General features: G+C 40.1%; 1 protein-coding gene across 1 annotated transcript in view; it reads right to left on the bottom strand.

The window, feature by feature from the left end:
- Arsj (arylsulfatase family member J) overlaps window positions 1-17590 on the bottom strand; it is a 50795-nt gene extending 33205 nt beyond the window's left edge. Inside the window, exon 1 of the mRNA XM_005357239.3 lies at window positions 16969-17590. Coding sequence (XP_005357296.1) covers window positions 16969-17366 — 398 coding nt within the window. The 5' untranslated portion in view covers window positions 17367-17590. The remainder of the gene's footprint in view (window positions 1-16968) is intronic.
- Window positions 17591-18588: the final 998 nt, after the last annotated feature.

The raw sequence follows: 18588 nt of genomic DNA, 5'->3' as shown, positions 1-18588 counted from the left end.
TGTCCGTGTAATTATTTCGGGGCATAAGCTAGCCGGAGGCGGCCGGGGTGCGGCTGGGGTGCTGGGGCCCCGCCGCCCCTATTACTACATTACATTTGCAATGGAGTCACACTGGACAAAGGAAACAAAGATGAATATTAACGTTAAGAAATAAATTCCTGCAGTTATGGCCACTTAGATTTTGACAAAGGTATCAAACACACACACACACACACACACACACACAACTGCCTGTTTGTCTGTTTGTTCACACAAATGGGGTTATGTCTTCTGCAGTACAACTGTGTTTCCAAAGGCAGAATGAAATTAGAACCATATTTCTCACCTTGCACAAAAATACAGTCTTAGGAATTAAAGATCTTAAGGTAGGAACTGTTAACTGGATGCTCCTGGAGGAAACCCTAGGGAAGACCCTTCAGGATGCAGACATAGTTAAGGATTTTTTTAATAAGTATCTAGCAGCACAGGAAAGACTCTCAGGAGTTGCCATCTGGGGTTATTTCAAATTGAAAGGCGTCTGCTCAAAAAAGGGAACAAATCACCAGAGTAATGAGGTGTCCTTCAACATGGGAAGAACTGTATGTCAGAGGGGAGTTAGTATCTAGGATATATAAAGAACTGGATATATTCAGCCACAACCCCATCGTCCAATCAGTAAACGGACTGTTGAGACTAAAAGAGGAAATATGAAAGCAAGCTGAAAAATCTTCAATATCCGAAGTCAAGAGGAGAATGAAAATGAAAGCTCCTTTGAGATGCCATCTAGGTTAGTTCTGATGGCTGCCACGAAGAAATACATCAGAGCAAACGGTGGAGGGCGCAGGGAAAGGGACGCCATATTCCCTGCTGGTGGGACTCCAAACGGTTGCAGTCACTATGAAAAACACTGTGGAGTTTCCTTACAAAGCCCAAACACAATCCACTCATCCTGCTCTTGGGAATAAAATGGAAGGATTCTAAGTCAAGATACCACGGAGGTATTGGCATATCTGTGTCTATTACAAAACAAGTCACCACAGCAAGGTTTGAAATTAGTCTAGATGTCCTTCAACACTGGATAAAGGAAATGTGGCATGTATATGCAATGTGATTTTTATGGAGTCATAAGAGAAATGAAATAATGACATTTGGAGGCAAGTGAATGCAACTAAAAGTTATTATGGCAAGCAAAAGGAATTAGAATAAGAAATATGACTTTTTTTCCTCACAAGAACGCACATTTAAAGTGTGTGTGTGTATATGTGTGTGTAATTATTGCAAGTGTAATTGTAATTATTGTAGTTCACAAAACTAGAAAGGAGATCGTGAGAGAGAATAAAAAGATCTTAAGGAAGCTGGGAATTCGTGAAGTTAAGGAATTAAGGAATACAATGTAATATGAAAGCAGTTGTTTGGGAAAGGGGAGGGGAATTGGCTGACCATAGTCTCTGAAGGGTAATGAAGGACAAAAAATTATATGACATATATGTATGAAGATTCCACGATGAAACCCTTTGCTCTTCATGTTAACCTAAATAAGCAATAAAGGATACTTTGATGAGTTAAAAATATATGTTTAATGAATTGGGTACTCACAACATGGAATACTCATGTGGAATGCTTTCAGTAACACTAGTCTTGAGCAGGGCCCTTGGGGAAGATTCGTTATACAAAAAGTTAATAGCAACAGAGGCTTCAACATGGTATTTGATGCCTGTGACAGAAATGGTTCTTTTTATATTCTGCTTTTGGAAAAGTATTGTTACAATTCAATTTAACACCAGTTTTTCTCTTTTGTAAAAAAATGTTAAGTTTAAAAGACCTTTTCTGAGACAGGTAGACAGAGAAAAAAATAACTCCTTTGTGTATGAAAAGCAACAACACTGTAAAATATAGTGGAAAAAAGAAAGCACCCAGCATGATTATTTATTTGAGAAGAAAAACAATTTTTTTTCCAAATTGTTCTGTAGCAATGTAGAATTCCACTGAAGCCGCTCAAATCAGCCTTTGGATGGCGGAGCCTCTAAGGATGTATACTGTGAGTCCCCTTGAGCACAGACATGTAACCCAGTCCACAAATGTGCTTTTATATTTCATGGGACTGAGCTCCTTTTACATACTGAATGCATGATTTGCTTTCTTATTTTATATAATTTTTGATTCTTTAAAAAAAAGGAACACCAAGTTGCAAGAAAAGATTATAAACGGAAAAACCTTAAAAGCAAGCTAGGACTTCATCTGCAAGGCTTAAGTACCTCTCTCAGTTTTATGATGTAATGGCAGTCTTGAAAGTTTTATGACTAAGTAGCACACTGATTCATGACATGAGCCTGACATCCTGTCTGGATAACATCTTCCAGGTTAAACCTTAGCCATTACCATTTCATATTCCGTGCGTAGGTGCCCAAGCAAAACAACCACACTGAATAACATACAAGTACAGCACATCTTTGTACATTTGAATGTTGTTTTGGGAACCAGTTAAAAAGAAATGGTAAGCCAGCACATGGAAGATTATAAATACAGCCAGAGGTTACCTAGAATCTAATTAGGAATGCCTTCTAGCTATGCTAGTATCTGAAGCCTCTTCTGAGTTCTTCCTCCAAAACATACTATGGGGTTAAAAGCAAAAAGAGAGAGGTGGGAGAATGGGAGGGGGTGTTAATTAGAATAAGGTAGAAAAGGCTAACTATCAGATATTGATTTATGATTTATTTACTGATTTACTTACGGAACTGCTTGTATTGCCTATTTACCAAGCATGACTTCACTTTTACCTCAATCAGAATGACCCAGGTAAATAAAAACTATGGGTCATTGCCCTTTACAACCTGCTAACTACTAGGTAAGCATCTGTAAAATCCTACCCAACCTACTTTGCCTTTTAGAGTCTATGATGAGAACACAAACTGGACCCAGCATTTAAGGCTTTCAGAAGCTGTCCTGGTTTTGGTCAACCAGTGACATTTTCTCTCTTTCACTCTCATTGGTGTCAGGGTGGTTGTCTGGAAAGATTAGAACCACCGGTGTATTGACTGCTTCTGTGCTTAAAGCATTACTTTATAAAAAAGCCAAGTCTAATAGGCAAGAGATATAGAGAAGCAAAAACCCGTGTTCAAAGACTTGCGTGCATTCTAGCAATGCAAAGAGTCATCAATGTTATGACTAGTGATAGCATATGACTTCATGTTTTATCTATGTATATAAGATTAATATACTTATTTGCAATATGCTCCCTTAAGCAGACAAGATGATGTCTATACCTTAATTCAGACTAGACCCTACATCATGGATCTGCTGCTTTTCTCTGTGTCTGTGAACTTGCCTATTTCAATCTTAGGTGTTATTTTTACATGTAACTGCATCTTTAGCTCAGTTAAAGCACAGAAGAGCAGAAAAGAAAATGATGGCATTGGATGCATTTTCAAGGGTAAGTAAAATTTCAATCAGGTTTCATTATTCAAATTCACTTCTCCTGCTGATTTGATCATTGACTTTTCACTAGTTTGTCTTTCCGTATCAGAAACATCTTCCTTTTAAACCGCTGGCCCCTCTAATTATCGTGGTATCCTCTCTCTCCTTCACTATAGGCTGAAACCCACATCTAGCCTACAAAACTCTCCTTTTCTACTCCATCAGCAAATTTAAGCATCCTTCAAGAGTCAAACCGTTTGTTTAAGGAGTGTGTAGTGGTGGTGATGGTGATAGTGGCAGTTGGGTAGTTAAAATATCTTCCGTTTTGCCAATTTAAGGCACAATAAAACCTGAATTACGATTAGAGTTCAGAGTAGAACATTTCTTTTTCAGGCCAACGTTGTGGAATTAAGCGATATGCCACCAGTTGCTCAGGGGATTGTGCTGCTTGGCTCACGTGGAACATAACCACGTCATCCAGTGTTAGACTGTGGGGAAATAATTCTGTTCACACTCAGTTCAGTGCTCTGTCTCATTTACAGTCCAGCCTCTAACTATGCATGCCATTTCTTCTCAGAAGCCGTCTGCTTAATGTTTCAAATTCACAGACTCTTAAGTTGGTGACTCAAATCCCCAGTATTGAATCATCTAGGCAAATATGAGTCAGAGCAATAGAACTCTTGCAGACAGACATGCAGCTAACTGAACGTGAGGGAAATATGTAAACTTGTGAACAACTTCTTGGTCTCAAGGGAGACAGAAGTTTTAGCTGTTATGAGATGTTAGAGTAAGAGAGAAACAGCATGAAGCTGTTTTCCTGTCTTGTCTTTCCTGAACTTAGACATCTATTCAGATAATCTCAAGTCCTATCATGATTTCCTTTAAAAGGCTCACAGTTACCATGTGTGGCATTTAAACAAAGATTTTACAGATAGCTGTTGTATCTTTTTGCTAATTCACTTTTTTTCCCATTTGGCACAGGATTAACTATCTCATCAGAATGTGGGGTTTTTTTTTTTGGCACTGTAGTATTAAAGTATTATTTTCCCTGAAAGATGAAATAAATACATGTAACCAAATGGCATAGTTTAAAATTACTCCCCACCTCACAGTATGGCTCATGTCTATTTGGGTTAATGTTATGATCCACCAAACATTAAGCAGAATGTTTTCTGAACGTTTTGGCTGCCCTCGTTTTTATTTGAAGGTTCTGATGACTCTTCCTTTAGCAGGATTCTTTCTATCACAGTTGTTTCCTGATTAGTTACTTCTCCATTCTTAGCAGGGTTGGTATTTTATTTTTTCAGGTTTTATTCAGCAGCTCCCTGTTCTTTGCCAACAGTGCAGTTTCACAGGACTGAAAAGGAACCAGTGAACAGTGACGAGGCAATGGTAAGATGTTAAACATGAGGTGCTGGTATAATGTGGGCAAATGAGCCAACGAGAAACAGCTCATACTCACTCAGTTAATGCTGCCCTGGACAACCATGGCCAGACAAACACTTTTCCATTGGCAATATCCTCTTGGTCATAGTCACCAGTGTGGCTGCATCTTCTTTTAAAATATTACTGAGTGTCCATGTCAGAACTTCATGCAGATATTCTGCTCCATCTATTGTGCTTAATTTAAAAATATGTTTATGGCTGTAACTTCTCAAGCTATAAAATCTAAAGGACCAGGAAAAGGCAAGCGGAAGTCAAAGGTTATTATTTATTGTAGGCTTTAGAGACAAAGAGCATAATTTTCAGCAATTCACTTGTGATTGGTTCTAACTGCTATTTGAACAACACCCATTCACTAAAACACTTTCTGTTTTGCACAATAACCTCTTGCTTTGAAGATTTTTGATCTCTCCCTTTGTTTCTTTTAGATGTCCATACCTGCTGGATCTGTTCAGCAACCAATCAGAACTCACCCATTGCTTAATGTCTAGACACCATTAATTCTTGCATAGGGCAGAGGAAAGGGATCCTTATCAGGTCTTCCTTGGGTAAACCTCACCTCTAAATTTATCCTCAGTGCAGCTACTAAAGGAATCCTACAAACCTACTTGAGATCATAGTGTTCCTAAGATCCAAACTTCTGCTTAATTAGAGGGAAAGTCCTTGCCTTTAGGAGATGGCTTCTGTTCCTTCTTCCATCCCATTTTTTTCCCCTTCATTTCGCCTGTCTCTGTTCCAGTTTCACTGGGATCACTTCTGGGTGGTACCTGAGCACATCAGAGGTACCACTCTCCCAAGACCTGTGCATTTTCTGTTCTTCTTTCTTGGAGCAGTTAGCTACAAGTTTATCCCTTATTCCTTGATCTCTGTAATATTGCTGGCCCACAATTTCTGACTTAAACCCTCCTTCCTGCCTTCTCATCTTTTGCAAAGAAGGCAACTACCTCTGACATCCTGTGTTGTTGACCTTTTCTTCCAGTTGGAATTGAGGTATTAAAGCTCAAAAATGGCAATGTTCCAAATGTTTACAAGTCTGAATGCCTTTAGTTTTATGACTTAGTTCTCAGAAAGCCTATTGCCTTTTTATCTTAAACAAACGGCTTTGCCTAAGAAAGGAATCTCTTTTCAAAACGTGGGATCTATAAAATCCAATACACAAGTCTTCCATCTTCCTCCTGAGATTGCACTAGGTGTTATTTCAATGGCAGTGGGAAAGTGAGGGACATACTTGTACAGAACACTGCATTGGAGCTCTGTTGTAATACCACTCAACATGGCCCTCAGAAACACCTATTCCCCATCACAGGGGAGCTTGCTGCTAAAGACACACCTCACATTCCACACTAGACCTTCTGTAGGAGAACCACATTAGAGTAGAAACCAAGGGCAGTAGGCAGAAAAAGTCCTTCATGTGATTCTCATTACTATTTGCTGTCGTAAATTCTAATTATTAACACTTAGGAGCACGTTAAAAACAAACTAGGTGTGGTGGAAAATGCCTGTAATTTTAGCACTTTGGGGTCAGGGCAGGAAGAGTCAGTGTTTAAAGTCATTCTTAGCTACATAGAAAGTTTGAGATCAGCCTGAGCAGCATGGCATACTGTCTCAAAGCCAAATAAAAACATTAAAGGGAGGCTATAAGAATCAGCAATATATTTGAAGAAATATTTAAATTTTTCAAAGTTAAAATATAGAAAGTAGATAATTTGCTGTTTCTAAAACAGTAACAAAACCTGGATTTCAGGTACATTTTAATTGTCTTAGGGGACCTATATATGTTGAACATTTAAGTTATCAGAGTGATGATAAAATATTAACAAATTTTGTCTCTCACTAAGGGAAGATAAACTGATATTGCCATCTTAAATTTATATATGAAACAAACCAAAATAAGAACTTATATCAATGCACCAAATTTGAATGGGGGAGCCAGTTAGAAAATGAATTTTTAAGTAATTTTGTCTATTTTGCTATAGTTGCTTTTACTGGAGGAACATATTATTGACTTCTACCCTGAAGATAAACTATACAGATAAACCAAGTCTGTTCTGTCAATCATCTAGGAAATGGAATGGAAAAATCAGTTCTTAAATTAGAATCCCATTTTCATTACTTTGGGACTTGGGCCAAGATAACAAATCTCTCTATGTGTGAGTTCATCACACACAAAATGAGGTTTAGAGAATGTATTGAGATACAGATTTAGATAGGTCCACACATTTTAGCATCCATCTATTGGAGGATCTATATAAAATTAGAGTATAAAATAGTTATTGTTAATTAATATTTTACCAGTATAGATATACTATCAAATTTACAGCATAAGTTATTAAAGTATAGGTTTTTAATGTAAGGGGTTAGCAAGAACAGGTAACTCTATTTTTTCTTAAGTAAGACGGCATAGAATTTGGGTCAATTGTCTATAGAACGTTGGTTTATTTTAGACAGAAGAAACCATCTTGAACTCATCTAAATGTTGATAGAAAGATTTGGGGGGTATAAATATAAATTATGAAGGGGAGAGAGATAATGGAAGGAGTCAAGTCTTTCATCTTTTCTTGATACACTGAGGCAGATGAGAAGGAAGATAGAAAATGGCTTATGAGCAATGATAGCAGCTTTATAAATTTGCCGTCAATAATATGAAAGAGATGACTTTTACAGGGATCTTTTACAATATTGGCAGATGGCCTGGTTTGAATAAGTATGGTCCCTATATACTTATGTCAAGGGAATGCTTGACCCAGGGGGAGGCATGGCCTTGTTGGAGTAGATGTAGCCTTGTTGGAGAAAGTGTGTTCCTGTGGAAGTGGGCTTTGAAGTCTCATATGCTCAAGTTACATCCAGTGTGGCACTCAGTCTTCCTTCAGTGTCTATGGCTCAAGATGTAGAATTCTCGACTCCTTCTCCAGTACCTTGTATGCTTGCATGCTGTCATGCTTCCTGCCATGATGATAATGGACTAAACCCTTAAAACGCTAAGCCATCCCCAATTATATGTTTTCCTTTATAAGAGTTGCCATAGTCTTGTCTCCTCACAACAATAGAAACCAAGCAAAGATAAAAGTATTAAGAAATTTAAGAATGGGGGCTGAAGAGATGACCCAGAAGTCAGAAAGACTTATTGATCTCTTAAAGGAGCTGAGTTTGGTTCCCAACAAGCACACTGAGCAGCTTACAACCACCTGTAACTCCAACTCAAGGAGATCAAACACCCTATTCTAGCCTTGATAGGCACCTGAATACGTGTGATACACACACACACACACACACACACACACACACATGCACACGCACACACACGTTTTAAAGAATTAGAAATGGTAGTTCTGAAGATTAAGACACATATCAGAAGGAAGAACCCCGTGTGGTCATAATTTCAGATAAAGGTTCTACACTTGAGATTTGAGGAATATTTGTTTCTATTGATCTTAAATAAATTGACTCCAGAATTGCGTTAAAAATAAAGCTCTCCATATGCATGTGCTTGCATTTATTTAGAGTTAGGGTTCCACTTCCAAGTTGGCCTTGAAGTCATAATTCTCCTGGCTCAGTAACTGCATAACTGGGATGATAGGTGTACCTCCATGTCAGGAATTTATATTTGCATGTGATTTTAAATATAGTGTAATATTGCATATTTGGGGATTAGGAAGAAAGAAGTTCATGTTCACAACATATTGTAATAATTGAAACGCAATAGCCACTGTAGGAATGAAAATGACCCATGAGTGCCGTTGTTCTGCTATAGGGTGAGAAATCAATCAGGAAACGCTGGGAAAGGAGACGAAAGTGGTAGAGGGCCTGCGGCCACACAGGGGAGTTTCCCAGAGGAGAATGAAGAATAGTCCTCCCAGGAAGATGCCTGTGGAAGGGCGCACAGCCCTGTGAGAAAGTGTTAGAACCTTTGCAGTGCTGGCGGACCCTGAGTCGACTCATCAGTGGTGAGCCAGATTTTGCAGGTTTTCAGATGGACTTAGGAACTGGATTGCAGCCTCCAGGGAATGTACTGAAGTGTTAGCTCGCAGGACTAGTGCTGTGTTGCGGGAATTTCACTCCGATTCCTTGTAGGGGTGGATTCTTATGCTGCAAGCATTCCCTGTCTTTTAAGAGGTTATTGAAATAGTGGCCGCCAAGCACATGAAGTTTTAGTTCCACCAAGCCTAGATTACGTGCTAATTCAAAACTAGTTTTGATGCAACTACTGAGTGTCAGCCATGAAGCAATATGGGATTCAAAGCTAAATTATCACACTCTTATCTCCCCCTTTCCATCTGACCCTCCCATCCCAAATCCCCACCCCCACACATTCATGACTATTTATGTACAGTTATTCAGCTCTTATAAATATAAAATTTGCTAGTAAATGAATGGAACTAAGAAAAAAATCATCCTACACTGGTCTGGGCTTGATGAATGGGGTCCCAGCCCTGAGAGTGAAAGTGGACACAAACTCACATTCTTACTACAAAAGCTAGCTACAGCTGATAACCATTTGCAAATGAAACTTTAGCTTTCTCTGATGGAGTCTCACTGCTCACTATGTATACAAGCCAGTCTTAAGGGCAGGCCTCATGCGGGTTTTGTGTATGTGGCTAACACGAAACAAACTCTCTAGCATTTCTAGAGGTTCTTTGTCTGATAATACTTTGTCAGGATTGTTTGTTAGTTTGTCTTTCCTTTTCCCTTTCAGGTCCTTAGGGTATATGTTATGGTTTCCAGTTTTGTGTTCCTATAGTTTATATGTGTGTTGCAAGTGTGTGCATCTCTGTATCCACACGTTACTTGGCCTTTTCTTTGGCTACTTTTCTTCTGTGTGTTTGTTTTGTCCTATTCTGGTTTCTTATCTATTATTACTATTACTCACATTATTATTTATTTCTCATTAGTATTTTAAAAGAAAGAAAGAAAAAGTGTGGATTTGGGTGGATGGGGAATTGGAGAGGATCTGGGAGGAGTTAGGGGAAGAGAAACAGTAATCAGAATATATTTTATTAAAAAATCCATTTTCAATAAAAAAGTTCTGGACCATTTTTTTTGGCTTGATCACATTCTCTACATAAGGGAAATAAGTAATTGCTTATTCAACTCTTCTTTCTCTCATTCCTCAGATGTTTACTTAGCACCTAGGAATACAGAGCCCTGGCCTGGGTCCTGTGAAATTTATGGAGTTATAAATCAGAATCTTGCTTCTCAGAGGGCCAGCAAGGGAGGTAAAAAAGCTTTCTAAGAGCTGTGAAGGAGTGGAAAATCATGCCTAATAAGACAGTTATAGGAATAATTGTGGAAGGTCACTGCTAAGATAAATTATTTCTGGCTAAGAGCTCATGGGAAGCTGCATGAGGAATGTGGGGTTTCTGTTGAATCTTAACTAGTGGCTGGCATTTGGGCAAACAGTGCAAAGGTGTCAATTCCAGAAGTGAAGCAAAGAGATGGGGAGCAGTTAGAGGAACCCTAGAAACCTTGAGCCATTTGTCCCTTCTTCTCGTGTGGAAAGTTTGAAAATGTAGATGCAGAAGAAACTGCTCAAAAACTAGGCTAAGGTGTGATTATAGCTTATATGTAAGGCAGAAAGTACCGAAGAAAGCCTGGGGGATATTGACCGAGCCATACAGTTTAAGCTCAAAAGGCATGCTCTACAGTTTAGAAGCTATGTACTCATGGTCTGCTTAAATAACTCCCCTAAAATGTTAATATTCTATCCATAAAAAATGAGAACATTTGTTAAATATTTTATGAATATTTTCAAATATTGGGTGTGAAGATTACAAGGCAGGATGCTTGAAAAGAAACAGGCACGTGAAACCCCTCAGAGAAAATTAATTTCTTTTCTCATTTTTGATATATTGGGGAACCAAGGGCATTGTTTGCTGAAGGGGCTGTTGTTATGAGTCTCATGTTTTAGTAAAGCAACTGTACTAGATGAATTGGAAGAGAGAGGGGGTAAAAGTTAAAACACAAGAATAGGAAAGATTTCCTTCTTCTTTTAATTACAATAGAGCACACACAGAAACAGATGCCTCAAAGAAAAACCACTAGTGGGGATGTTTACTAGTTAGGCTAATAAAAGAACATTTCATCAAACTAAATACATCATAGTAAAATAGCCACAGGGTGAGATGAAATCACAATTGTCTGTAGAAATTTGCTAGAATTCATAGTTCTTAGCCCTCTGAACCTGGATACATTTCAGCCATCTAGAATAGCATTTTTAAGAAACTCAACAGTATTACCTGGAAAGATATTTATCCAGATGATAAATATGTCTAATTTTAAATGAGTCTTTTGAGGCTCATTGAATATTCAGCACTTTGATCATCCATGTATGCCACTAGCCTACCTAATCAACACGTCTACTCTCAGCTAATCCAAAAGTTGATTAAGACTAGCAGCTATCTGCTGGATGGCCTTGGCTTTGGGCTCTTCTTTATTGGTGGTCTAAGAGAGACTTGAAAACCACTCTCCGCTTGCTATATTCATCTTCTAAAGGTGAAGCAAGCCTTAAAAGAAATTCTTGTTTATCTACAGATAACTATAAACATTTGTATTTTTCAAGTGCCTCGGCATTAACTAAATATTTGTGAAGGCAAGGAGTGAATTTTTAATAACTAGTACTGAACATTATCTGGGTATAGAACACTACTTACAACTAGGATTTTCAACAAGTAGATAGAGTAGGAAGCATATACGACCTTGATGTTGATGGGAAATGTGTGTGTGTGTGTCAACACACAAGGCCATACAACATACAATGGGCTAATTAAATCTAGACCCCAAGCTTCTCACTTTATGCTGAGAGTCACTCCAAAATTTAGTTGCTTTTTCATCGTCTTACTTTCTCATTAACACTTTTTATCAACTATTGCTATTGTCTCCTTCAGATGCATAATTCCTTAAAAGAAATAAATAAAAGCAATGAAACAAACTAGTCTCACAGTCTTTTAGCTAACTCTGTGCCTCACCCCTTATCCCTAAGACATGGAGCAGCACTGGGTCACCATCCTCTTCTCTATGGTTGTTCTCATAATTTTCAGTGGTTTAGGTGTCCACAGGAATGAGGTATCCAGCACTCTACCCTAACATCTTAACTTCCTCACTTCCAAAGATCTCACCCTCTAGCTCACTCTGCCCTCACTTCTCTATCATTTGTAAACCCTGCACTACTTGGAATTTTGTCCCATCACGAGTTTTCCCAACCACTATTTCCTGTCCTTTTACCCAGCAATCTATTCACTCAACCTGTATCCACAAACTCAGACCACCGACTGTCAGAACATAAATCCCCTATATGTCTTCTTTCCACAGTCGAGCCCTTGATCAGCCACTGTGTTCATTTTGGAAATCTCCCAATCTGCTTAAATCCAGCTCTGCAATTGAGGTGCTTACCCTTGTGTCATCTGAATATGGCAGGATAGAAACCACTATGTCTGACCCCAGCAAAACTAAGCCACAAAGTTCAGGTGGGTTTCCTGGACTGTCAGCTTTCTGACTACATTTCCCTGCTCAGTTCATTTTTTTTTCAGTCCCTTTAGAAACCATTTTATACCCAACTTTCTCAGACATCTAAATTTTAATTCTCAGTTGGTGATCTCACTTTTCATGTTATGTAGAAAGCAGAATGATTCCAAAGTGAACTCCTCCATAGTCCCCCAATCAAGTTTCCAATCTCTCTGCAATTTGTAACCATCTTTGTTTCTTTCATAGTTAGTGAAAAGATAAAAAACAGCCAAGGTGATTTTAAGGGACAATTAGGAGGACTTAACGTTCTAGATCAGCAGTTCTCAACCTGTGGCATCCTAACCCCTTTTGAGTCTAACAGTCCTTTCATAAGGATCATGGATTATATATCCTGCATGCCAGATATTTACAGTACAATTCACAACAGTAGAAAATTACAGTTACAAAGTAGCAATGAAATAATTTTAGGGTTGGCCATCACTATAGCATGAAGCACTGTATTAAAGGGTCACGGTAAGAGGAAGGTTGAGAAGCACCGGTCTACACATTAATATTTATCATACAATGAAGGTTCCATTGGAGAAAAGGATAGTTGTTAGAATAGAAGAGTCTAGAAATGGACCAAACGTAACAGTTGACAATGATTATCAATGCTATGGAGAACATGTGATCTTAAAAGTTATCTCTCATTCTCCCCTTCCTCTGTGTGCATGCATGTGTGCATGTGTGTGTGTGTGCGCGTGTTCAGGCATTCATATGCCACAGCATGCATGCCCACATCATGATCTGCTCATGCAGATCAGAGGACAATTCTAGGGAGTCCTTTGGGAGTCAGTTCTCTCCTGCCACCTCGTGGGTTCTGGGGATCAAATTTAAGTTGTCAGGCCAAATGGACAGACAAACGAGAGTGAATACTTTGGAATTCTGGTCTAATACTACATTAAAAGTTAATTCCGGTTAATCTAAATATAAAAACAAACCAATAAAAGATTTAGGAGGAAAAGCCTATTATGATAATATAGTATAAGCTAGAGTCTTAAATAAGCAAGGAAGGAAAATAACAGAAATTAAACTACAATAAAATTAAAACCTTAGTCAGTAACAACCCCATTACTGAACCAGTGAGAGTGGAGGAGTTGTGCAGTACAAACAGAAAAAGGAAGAGATTATATAAATAATCATCACACTCCATCAAGGAATGAACAGGCACTTAAACAGAAAGTAGAAGGACAATTTGCATGAATATTTACTAAAAGACACTTGACATTATTAGTTATTATGAAAACGGAAATTTTAATCAGGACAGCATACCAGTGTGCAATGACCATGAATTCTAAAATGGAAAGAGACAGCACGAACTGTTGGTACAGATGGAATTTACCACATAGTTGCAGTGATTCATAGTTCAAGCTCAGAAGTGATGACTTTGGGAACTGCTGGGCAGTATCTACAAAAATCACACACCATGGACCTGTACCTCAGCAATTCTACTTGATGAAAAAAAAAAAGACGAACGCAAAGATATGCTCAACAAAGCATGGACAACTGTTTAGCAGTATTTTCATACTAGTATCAAACTGGAAAGCACCAACATTCTTGATGATGGAATGGGTAAACACTGGAGCATGTTTACACAAAGGAACACTACACACTGAGAGATTCAACAAGTTACATCAATAGACAACGGCGTGGAGAAATCCATAAGAGGAAGACACTGACTTATTAGGAGAGAAATCCAATTCAGGTTGCCTGTCTTTCCTTAGGTTTTTGGAAATGTGTGTCTAAGGTTTGCAAAGTCCATGATTCAGAAGCCATCATTATGATCTTCTTAAAGGAGAAGTGGTGTTATTTCTCTGGGTTACCACTTGGAACAATTCCTGAAGAATGATAAAGTTACCTAGAAATGGATTGAATGCAGGCAGTCACTTTCTCAATTATCATTTCTGTCATCAGAACAATTACGAGCATCCATTGACCACACTGCATCGTTATCCCTCTTGGACTCTTACCAAATCTATGTAAAACAGGAAAATGTGTAACAATGATAGCTCCCTAGATTCTGGTGTTTAACAAAGATGCTTTTAATTCATCATAAGCATAATTGTCATCAGAATAGTGGAACGTATTCATAAAACTATTAGTGATTTCTGGAAAGACCCCCATCGCTACTGAAGCTGAATGATGCATAGGCCTAGAGATTTGCGCTTCGACTGCCCCTTGAGGTGACTCAGTCTGCATTTCTGAGTTTGAGAACTACCACCACCTAGAGAGCAGGGTTCTCAATGGCTCCTCAGTCTGCAGGCAGCCGTCTGCACGCAATAACAGCTTCCTGATGGTGACTGATGTGCAGTGTTGTCAGAGCGGTGTGACATAAATTATAAAGGGAATTTGTTACATTAGCTAGGCAGCATAAAAAAAGAGTTTCACACTTTGATTCAAAAAATTAAAAAAAAAAGCCCAAACATAAAAAGTAGTGTTGTGTTGATGGTATCGAACGTGAATTCAGTTCCAGACATTAGACGCTGCTCAACTGCCGTAAAGATATTTGACTCCTCTCACATTTCCCATAACCTACTTTCCTCTTGAAATAATCCATCCCACCGGGATTTTATCGCTTCCTTCCTTTTTTCTTTAGAGGATGCGGAAAGCACACACATGTTCTCACAGACAGGATAAGTGCCATATTCTTGGGCCTGAAGTATTGCTATTAAGCCCAGAACTAGGCACTCATGACCACTTTTTTTTTACAACTGTACTCATTTACAGGAAAGTCCCAGGGAAAACTCCAAGTGAGACATCTCTCACTGCTTAACTCAAGTAAAAAGCTGTAGCAAATCACAGGAGCAATTTGAACTTTTCTTGTCTACAAAGCAATTATGCAACTTATTGGACCGAACATGAAATGTTAGCAGGAAACAGTATCTTCTTACTGGATGCTTGGCTGCACTGAAAATGCTGAGTCAGCCCTTGATTAAAGGGGGTAAAACAGGAATCGTTTCCATCTTCATCTTGTTCCATCTTATTGGGTAAACTTCCAGATAACCATAAAGGCAGGATAGATATTTTATCAGTATAAGATGTTCAGGACCAAATGTCCTGATTTAGTGGAAAGCCTTGAACATACTTTATTGAGTAAAGTAAGTTTATATAATTCAGTTTCATATTTTTTTCAACTTCTGTTGGCTCTCTGTGCAAATTTGAATTCTATAAATCAGTTGAAGTGTCTTTACGACACGTTCGTTTCATGAGCCAAGGATAAGGACGGCTGGGAATAGAGATGAAGAACTTAATCCTAGGCCACAGATGGGCTATTTTTCCAGCCAACAATCGCTCTTTTATAAATATCAAATGATCTTGACTTTATGATGCAATGAAAATGACTCTTAAGGACACTGAGACCCTTCCCTTTTGTCCTCCACATCCTCTTCTTTCTTTTATTTACCATTTTTTCTTTTTTTATGTTTGAGATAGGAATCTCACTTTGTAACTCTGGCTGACCAGGAACTCACTATATACACCAAGCTGACATCAACCTCTCAGAGGTCTGCCTGCCTCTGCTTCCTGGGTGCTGGGATTGAAAATGTGTGCCACCATGCCCTGCACTCTAGCTCTTCTAAGGATGAAAAAATAATTTATCCTAGTGATGGTAACTTTTGACAGTGTGCTAAGCAGTGGAAATTATGCTGTAAGCAAAAGTCTTTGCAAGACCAAGATTCCTACAAAACACTGGAGTCTTGATTTTTCCAGACTGGTTACTGGCTACTCTGACAGGATTGAACTCCAAGAACAACTTGAAGCAAGTGAAGCTCTCTGTCCTGAAACCAAACTCACAAGACACGTAGATTGACTCATGAACTGTTCAGGAGTAGCTTGACCCTTGACCCTAATGCTTTACCTGCCTTTCAAACTGAATTTGCACCATGTAAAAAAAGTTAAGATCATGGATATTCTAACAGAGTAAAAGAAAAAAACAGAAAAATGTATGAACATTTTAAGAAGATTCTATTTAGCAGACTGACAGCATTTTATGCATTTCTCAGGTATCTGCACTGTGACAGTCACTCAGACTTCCACCCCACTCGGAGAAACAACAGCAAATTCCACTCAACTTCACGGCATCTTCAAAATTATCTTGGCAGTTAGATATGGCACCATAAAAAAATACACCAACAAAGAAACAAAGAGACCAACAGAGACATATTCTATATCTATCACACTAAAAGTCACTTTTTTTTTTCTTTTGTGGCCTCTGTTCTCTATGTGATGATCTGGGGATTTGGTCACGCAATTCTAGATTTTTGTAACAAAGAGTTTGTAAACGACACCTTGCCTTGTGATTTCGGCTCTGTACCCGAATCAAAATGTGAACATACTTGAGGATGGAACCAGAATCCAAGCAGCAACCAATGAGTTCTCTGGTTGCTGGATGAGTATAAAATGCCTGACAGCACTCAAAAGCTCGCAGCCGGCTGTCAGGGAAAGGAAAGGCAGGAGAACAGGACCTGACTGTTCACACGAATATTGACAGACTGTACATCATTCACCCACTCGTCTCTTCATTCATTGCATTGGTCCCACCGCCCCATACTTTCTGTTTCTCTCTTAAATGGAGAAACCAATGTAAATGAAGGTTTACGATGTTTTCAGATAGTAACTAGAAGTGGTAACACTTACTTTCCGGTGATAAACTGGCTCCTGGAAGGTGTGCAAATAGGCTGGACATAGTAATTCTCTAGTTTAACTCCTTCCGCAGCGAGTTTGTCAAGAGTGGGCGTCTTTATCTCAGATCCGTGGTAACCCACGTCTCTAAATCCCTGATCATCAGCTAAAATGAAAATGAGATGGGGCTGGGTGGTGCCCGTGGCGCCTGCTTCAGATCTCTCTTCAGCTTGAGCACCCAGGAGCCCCTCCTCTTCTAAGCCCTGGCCCCAGCACAGGTAGCTATAGGTGAGTAGGCTGAGGACCCAGAAGCCTGCCAGGGCACCCATAGCCACTGCCACTATCTTTCCAGGCCACACCCAGCCCTGAGGAGGTGGCGGAGGCCGAGGCTCCGCGCTGTCCCTGGGGGCCATTCACTCGGGTCCCAGCAGGGAGTCCACATGCAGAACCCTGCCCACTTTGCTGGTGTTGGCACACTCATGCATGCGGAGGGCTAGATCCAGCTGAAGGTGGCAAGGAAATCCTGCTCCCCTCCCAGCTGTCTCCACTTCCCACAACTTCGATGCTCTGGAGGTGATGGTTTAACCCGCGGATGCTGGAAAAAGTAGAAAGGAGCAGGTCCTCTCCATCCGTTTGCACTTTTTCCTCTCCTCACACCGCCCAACAGTTTCCACAGAAAAGTTAGTATCTTCGCCGAAAAGTTCTCACGAAGAGAAAAGAACAAACAAGAGAGGACTTGATAGCCGCCCAGGGCAGGGACGTTTGGTGTTCATATAGTTCTCCACTTCGTCGGGAAGTAGGACTGTGCCCATGCGCAGGCAGGCACCAGGGGTGGTGGAATTGGCGGGCATCAGTCCCGCGGCCCCGGCACTCCTGAAGCCTTGCCAAGTTGCTCTGAGCGACTGACTCCCTGCTTCTGGATGGATGACAGACTGAGCCTAGGGGACCTGCTTCTGGCAGGCCGCCTTCCCGGCTTTTTCAAGGATGTTTCCCCATCTTCCGCTGTGCGTTAGTCAATCTCCTGGACCCCTTCTCCAGGGGCGAAGAAAGGATCCTGTTCTAGAGCCGGCCTTCCCACCTCTTCGGCTATCCCTTCTCTGCCCCGCAGCGCTTGGGAACACTCACGGGATCCTGGCCTGTGATCGCCAGCGCACACGTGCCCCGTAGGTGCTGCAGATGCCCCAGCGTGAGCTTGGGTGGCTGACTTAACTTTGACTCCTGTGCTTTCTCTCTCTACTCGCCAGGCAGCCGCAGCTGGAGAACCATGCTTGCTGGCTGAGGGCGGGCCCAGGCCAGGGGAGGCGCTGGCTCTCCGCCCTCCTCTCTGCTAGGAGAAGGATGGACCCTGGAAGGGCCGCTTCTTCGCTGCAGGGCGGCTCCCACGGGTCCCCTATGCGATGTCCCGGTGCAGGTTGTCTTTCCTTAGGTATGCAAATAGAAGCCCCTCTTGCCCATCAGGAAACTTTTGAAGACACTGAACAAGTGAGAAGAGAGAACAGTGGCTTGTTTCCTTTGAGAAAACATACTCTTGCTATAAACTGTAGCCTTTTAAAACACTGCTCAGAGGCAGGATCTCTAAGGAAGAGGCAGTCAAAAAATCCTTGAGATATGCTTTTTTGTTTGTTTGTTTGCTTG

The sequence above is a fragment of the Microtus ochrogaster genome, chromosome 21, assembly GCF_000317375.1.
Source record: "Microtus ochrogaster isolate Prairie Vole_2 chromosome 21, MicOch1.0, whole genome shotgun sequence".
Lineage (NCBI taxonomy): Eukaryota > Metazoa > Chordata > Mammalia > Rodentia > Cricetidae > Microtus > Microtus ochrogaster.
This window is presented reverse-complemented; position numbering and strand designations above follow the sequence as displayed.